The following is a 6,975-nucleotide window of genomic DNA, read 5'->3' as shown; positions in this document are numbered from 1 at the left end:
CGTGCGCGGAGCGGCGGGGGGGCGGCGCGGCGGCCGCGGCCGGGTAGGGTGTGAGAAGTTAGTGGCGCTGCCGCGGTGCCGTGAGGGGACGGAGACGGCCGGGCCCGGACCAGCGCGATGCTCACGGACGGCACCGCCGCCGCTGCCGCCGACGAGGAGATCGACTCGGTCGCGCCCCGCGCGCCGCCCGCCGCTGCCGAGCCGCCCGCCGCGGCAGGGCCCTCCCCGCTGGGCCTGCGGGCCGTGCGCCTCTTCGGGGAGGCCGGGCCCGGCGGGCCGGGAGGCCCCGGCGCGCCCGCGGCCGGTGAGGCCGCCCTCGACTTCAAGCTGGCGGCCGCCGTGCTGAGGAGCGGGGGCGGCGGCGGCTCCGGCAGCGACGAGGACGAGGTGTCCGAGGTGAGCGATCCTGGCCCGCCCTCCTTCCCCTCCGCCGCTTCCTGACAGGCCCGGCCGGGGCCCGCCCGCCCTCCCGCTCGCCGCGCCGGCCGCACCGCACCCGCTCGTCCCGGGCCTCCCGCCGCCATGGGCGGGTCCCGGCGGCCCCGCACGGCAGCGCGGCCCGGGGCCGGGGAGGAGGCAGCGGGCGCGGGGGTCTCGCCCCTCCGCGCCTCCCGGCGGCCCCGGGGAAGGGCCGGGGGCGGCCGGGCCCTCTGCGCGCCGCGGCCGCGGAGCGGGGTGAGGATGTGTCCTGACCTCAAGGAGCCGCTTCCACCTGGGAGCAGCTTTGGAGGGGGAGGCGAGATCCTGCACCCGGCGGAGAACAAAGTGAAGCCGTCAGCCCCACTATTGCTGCCCTGGACTCGGGGTGCCCAGACACGGATAAATTCCTGTAGATATAGCTATACACACACACGCTTTTATGCAATAGAAATATTTCTTACCCAACAAAATGGAAGAGGGTAGTGGAGGTGTCTTCCTTTGATCTTCCAAACCTGCGGAGAGGTTTAAAGGGAGGGTGTGGAGGAGGGACGGGGGCCTTATCCCAACCCAGATGGAGCGTTGTTGGACCTGTAAACTGGCATTTAATGCTGCTTTATGTAGCCTAGGGAGAGAAGATAAATGAGGGTAAATCTGTCATTGCCGTACCAAAGGGTGAATCTTCATTCCTTAGCAAAAGATGGGATCCCAGCTGGGTCACAGCCCTTACATAGCTTTATTGGAAAGCAGGAGAAAGTGGCTGCTTACTGCTTGCAGACTTTTCCCAGTTCCTCTGGGCTTCTGCAGGAGGAAGAAAATAGCCAAGGTGATACATAGCATTTTTAATTTGGGGGCCAAGCCAGTGTACTTAGGATGTGTCCTTGTTCCTTCTGGAGAGATGAAAGGAGAGGAGCCTGCAGTCATCCTCCTGTGGCTAAATTTTTTGCCTTCTGTTTGATGACCATCTTTTGTCCAGCCCTCCTGAAACCTGAGCCAGGTCTTATCTGAATAAAAAAAAAGGTGATTAAACTAATGCAGATCCACATTTGTGTTTTGCTCATGACCACCTAAGCTACATTAAAAGTGGTGCTAACAGCAGGACGTTTAACTAAACTCAAAATCTAATGGTCAGGCAGATGAGCACTTGTATGTGAACATTCCTTCTGTGATTGATGTCCTGGACATCCATGATCAGTCCCATATGGAATTAGGTGTTCCAGGACATACCTGTTTGGGGGAACTGGAAGACCTACCATGGATAGAGTAGGACACAAGTAATCAATGTGTGTCTGCTCTCTAGGAGGTCTTTCATGTCACATTTCAATGTATCTTTGAAGATACAAAGCAATAGTTACAGAACCTGGAAAATGATGGGAAGTGGGCTGTATCAGGGTGTTGGTGGCTCTTTACAAGGTGAGCAGAGTCCTACTTTGAAAGCTTATCCCTTTTGAACCCACCCCATTATTTAAGGGATGTGAAGATTGGATAACTAGGATGTTTACTAAGCACTCTTTTGACTAATAGCAAGTATTAAGAAAGACAGCCTATTATAAATAATGTGTCTGGGAGGTTGCCATTGAGGTCAAAAAAATAAAGATTCCCAAACAGCTCTTAAAGTTAAATGATTCCTTTGAAAAACCTGGGGAAAAGTTCATTATTTAAAATACAGAATAGAAGAAATTAATTGGAATTGAAATAGTTGAAGTTTTCCAGCACCCATGGAGAGGAGGTGGGCTAATCTTGAAGCTGAAATTGCCTGAGGAGTTCTCCTGTCTTGTGTTTCTGGTTGTGGAGAGTTACCTGGGAAGAAGCATGGGTGGGAGGAATGTGCCTAGGCTGGGCTGCATGGCTGGGAGCACCAAGGGGTTTTGTTTTTTTTTTCTTCAGGTTTTTATTTTCTGAGAGCTAAGGAAGCACCTGTTGTCAGTAGTGGGTGTCTCTCTTTGTTTTGTTTTCTTTTTTGAGCAAAGAAAAGGCAGTTAAGGTGCAGGGATGGAGCAGTGCAATTCTTGAACAGCGTTGCTTTGAGAAGCCAGTCAGTCACTGTTTGGACTGTGGTCTTGTGCCATGAGTCACTGATTTGGGAGTATGCCTTCAGCTATTACCAGTGGGTGGAATTAGTGAGAACTAAAAGGGAGAATTAAAAATGAAGAAAAGAAAAAAAAAAAAGTGAATTTTTGCCATGCTTCCTTGATCTGTTTTGTCTATTTTTGAGGCCATAAAAATAATGGTACAAAATTTTGTAGACTCTGCTATGTGTCTGCAGTGGTATTTAGGTTTTGTATCCTTTATTTTAGTCTGAGTTTAGTATGCTAAAATAATTGGACTGGTCAAAATGGCAAATTAGTTAAAAAAGAAAATCATCAGGGAAGGGCAGGACAAGGAGTATAATGAAGCATTTATCTAGAGAATGAAAAGAGCAATATATTTTAACCTAACCTTTTTGAAAATATATTGCATTTCTTAGATCAGATCTCCAAGTACTTTACAGAGGAGAGTAGTGTCCCCATTTTACAGGTGAAGAGGGTGTGCCCCATTTATCCTGGCTTGCAGAACTGGGAGAAAACTGAAGCTTTCTGGTTTCCTAGCTCAGTGCCTGCACATGGTAGTGACCAGGCTCTTGGCTGGGAAACCAAGGACTAAAGTGGATCCTGTGCAGATGAGTTGTATTAGGTCCACAAGGTGAAATTTGAATGCAGCTGTGCAGAATATTTTCTAGAATTACCAGTTAAAATTATCCCATGCAAATAGAAACAATTGCAAGCTGCAGCACGTCTTTGGGCATGGAGGGCTGAGGCCAGGTTTGTGCTATTCCTGTGTAAAACTGCCTGCTGTGCTCAGAGAGACTTCACCACTGGCTGCAGCCTGAGAAATGAAGTGGTTTTGACCTCAGTGCAAATAGTTGCTTAGTTGCCTTCTAAGCTTGATCAGGGTGTGAACACAGCCTGCAACTTGTTTAGAGTGAGATTTTTGGTGTGACTTTAAGTGTATTATTACCACTCCTTGTGAATTTTGCTGGTACTTACAGCAGTGCCAAAGGCACAAGCATTGAACAGCCTCCTCCACCCTGGCTCAGAGGGCTGTAGGTCAAGGTGAAGGTGTGCTGGGAGGGCAGTACTGCATGTCCATGAGGTCTTTGGTGGACACAGAAAATGCAGGTCCTCACCAAAAACCCTCCCAGCAGCAGGAGTTGAAGCAGGTGATAAATGTGGCTGTGCTGGTGCTCAGGACAGTTTGCTGAGCTGTTGTAAATCAAGCAGCAGAAGCTGGCGGTGCTGACAGAAGTACCAGGGGATCTGGGAGCTTGGTTCAGTGAGTGGCTTTTGGCAGTGAGTGTATAAATGTAGCAAATCTCTCCTATTCTGTAATTCAGGGCTTTGGAGGCCTTCAGTGACAACTGGAGCTCACCCAGCCCTTGGCTATGGAGTCAGCTCAGCTCTCGGCTTCCCTCTCCTGAGCTGCCTCCACCAGCTCGCCTTACTTAAGCCTGTACCTATTGCATAAGCCTCTGGGGATATTTACATAAAGCATAATTAAAAATCAGACATAACATACCTCCTACAAGGAGTAGGATGAGTAGTTGAATGGCATGCACTCCAGAGCAGTACCTGGAGATTTTGTCTGGGGCCCTCCTTCCTGAAACCTGAGGACTCTTAATTTTTAAACTTGGTTTGAAATTCAGAGTAAATACCTAGTTTGTTTCAGATTAGCAGTGTTGTCTATTAAAGTCATTCTGCATTGTTGAAGCTTCCTAACATGGATTTGCCTTGTAGGTGGTGTGCACAATGCATCTTTTGACTTCTGAGGCTTCAGACACTTCAATTTTCATTGTATTAGAAACAATGTAAATAGCAGCATTTTCTTTACCATAAGGAGTAGAAATTCAAAAAGCGGGTGCAAGTTCAGGTAGATAGTATTAAGCAGAAAAGTCTTTTCTCTGAAAAATGTAGGTTTCAGTTTAGCAGTTGATGTTTTTCTTTTGTCAAGGTCTTTCAAAGTTTAGAAGGTAAGAGATGGGAAAAAAAAGTAAAATTTTCTTCCAGGAATTATTCAGTGGTTAGAAAACCTCAAGGGCTAACGTGTTCAGGTTTCCAGAAGTGTTGAGGTGACTCTTTAGGATGCAGAGAGCTGGTTATTAGGATGTTCATTTATTCCCAGTCTGGTTAGGCATCTAACTTCCAGAAAAATCATGGTAGGTATCTCAGTAACTTTGCAAGTGTGGCCTGTGGTGACCAGGCACAAGCAGTATTTCTGTATGCATGTATGGTAACCCTACAAGCAGTATGGTTAATCCTATTCAATAACATTTTACAGTGAGCTCATTTCTAAGGTTTCTTGAACTTGGGTCTCCCTTTAGTGCAGTTTGACCCAGTTGGGTACATGACCTAAAATAAATGTCAGCAACTGTTTTCTAATGATAGGTGTAGAAAGTAAAGATGTGAAATACTACTGTATAATTACATAAATATGCAGTGCAACCCCTTGGTAAGGAGAGATTTGCCAAATTTAGCAGAACATCTATATTTAGGTACAAATTTGCACATAGGTTTCACCAGTCAACTAGTTACAGTCTGGTGGGGGTGGGAAGGGTTTGTTTGAGCATTAATGCTGAGTCATGAGTTCTTGTGTTCTGATTTTAACTGGGGCTACCCAGCTGCTCCCCTGTGGGCTCGATATTGGGCAGCTCTTCTGTCCCTTTCCTTGCCTTGGAGGATGCTGAGATCCAGCTGGGTGGTGCTATGGGGACATTGTCCTCTGCTCAGAGCTCAAACCATCCCTGCAACATCCACTTGACAGAAGGGTCAGTGTGGAGGGAAGGGGAATACACAGGCACTTATTTTTCTGTGCACATGTGTGGCCTGGCCTTCAAAACTGGGAGCAGCTCCAGGACTGAACTGGGGTGTTTGTTGGAGTCCACAGCTGGGGCTCAGACCCAGCAGGTGAGGAGGCTGCAGAGCGTCCATCTTAGTAGGTAATTTTGAGTTCTTGTAATATCTATGATGATTCCTTTAAAGTATTAAGTTGTTATGGGAGTAAAAATGATTCTTGGATTTAAAACAGAGGCAAGTCTTGACTTACATGGAAGAAGGAACCTTAGGTATCTTTCCCACTGAAAACTTCATGAAGCAGGAAAAATAACTCTTGCATCTCGTTTGAGGACCTTTGTGGCACTGTTGAAGTGAAGCTCTGAGACCTCACTCTTAGCAGGGTGTTTTCATTTGTCTCCTGCAGATGCTTTCTTCCCTAGCAGCAGCCCATGTGCCATGCAAACACCAACCAAAGGCCTCCTGTAGACCTTGTCTTCCTGGTGGGAATGGCCTTCTGCTGGAATGGGGTACTGTGAGCAAACCTCAGAAATCAGTGATTTGTGCAAGTACTTAAATAATTTTAGGAGGTTTTCGCACAGTGCCTGGCCTCAGAGGTTGTCTCAAATAGAAACTTTCTTACTGGTACCTCAAGTGACCTTGGTGGATGAGAAACTAAAGATTACTTTAACTTTTAAATGATACAAATACTTCTTTTTTGTAGCAACAGACTGCAGTAACAAGGTTGCAGCCTTTTTGTTATAAACCCATGCTGCCTCTGACAAAGTGAGGTGCAGGGGAATTAATGTTTGGATTTAGGGTTTAGTTAGGATGGTATGCTATAGTCCTTAGTATACACAGATATATATTGTAATAGAATACAGATTGTTTGGGTTTTTTTGTCAGCAAGAAGTTCTCCCTTTTTATTGTGAAAGTGCAGAGGTTTTATTTTGCATAGTTTTGGAGGAATGCTGAGCAAGTGAAATTTATGGAAATGCATTTTACTCTTGCAACTCATTACTTAAGAATTTTTTTCTTATGTAATGTTGATTGTTTAGAAGTTTTATAAAGTATTAGAAAATTTTTTCCTTTTTTGCAGTGTTGTGTATCTTCTGCTCAAGTGTAGATAGAAAACATTTACTATGATAAAACATAAATAAAATAATTGGTTCTACTTACTATTATAAAGCATAAATAAAAGAATTGCTCCTGTGCTGGATCCTGTTACTTCTTTCCTGCTTTTTGTGAGATGAGATCCCTTATTCACTTTGGTCCTTTGCTTTTAAGAGGGAGTTGAGATTTTTTTCAAAATTATTTTCATCTTTAGCTGTTCCAAAGCATCCTAGAATGTGTAAGAAAAAGTGCTGAGACTGAGAGGGGTTACTCCCAGTTGAATTATGATGATGTGTTTGTCCAAATGCTGGTGGTAGCTGAGAAGAGAAAAGTGTGGCTGGCCCTTCTGGTCAGGAGAGCCTTTCAAAGGTACCTTCTTGTATACCCACCCTGCAGGAAGAAAATACTCCCTAATAAAAGAAAAATAAGATGTTTGATTGGGTGCTGGACAGTGGGCCTGCAGAAAGTCATCTCAGATGCTTTTAACATTTCATGTGTTAGCACTAGGCTTTAGCTAGGGGCCTAAGTTATTCTCCCTTGCATTCAGTAAAGCATAGGGATTACTAATTAACTAGGATTTTCTTCTAGGAAAATCCCTAAACCTGTTGAACTTTCCCCTTTTCAAAATCATGAATTAAAC

The 6,975-nt window shown here is 46.0% G+C and overlaps 1 protein-coding gene across 10 annotated transcripts in view; it reads left to right on the top strand.

Moving 5' to 3' along the window:
• Positions 1-46: 46 nt before the first annotated feature.
• Positions 47-6,975, top strand: part of LOC311159728 (ankyrin repeat and KH domain-containing protein 1-like) — a 100,703-nt gene continuing 93,774 nt past the window's right edge. For all 10 annotated transcript variants that reach the window (XM_084215969.1, XM_084215976.1, XM_084215975.1 and 7 more), the window contains exon 1: positions 47-396. In XM_084215969.1, the coding sequence (XP_084072095.1) occupies positions 118-396 (279 nt within the window). In that variant the 5' untranslated portion in view covers positions 47-117. The remainder of the gene's footprint in view (positions 397-6,975) is intronic.

The sequence above is a fragment of the Fringilla coelebs genome (assembly GCF_963513975.1).
Source record: "Fringilla coelebs genome assembly, chromosome: 15".
Lineage (NCBI taxonomy): Eukaryota > Metazoa > Chordata > Aves > Passeriformes > Fringillidae > Fringilla > Fringilla coelebs.
This window is presented reverse-complemented; position numbering and strand designations above follow the sequence as displayed.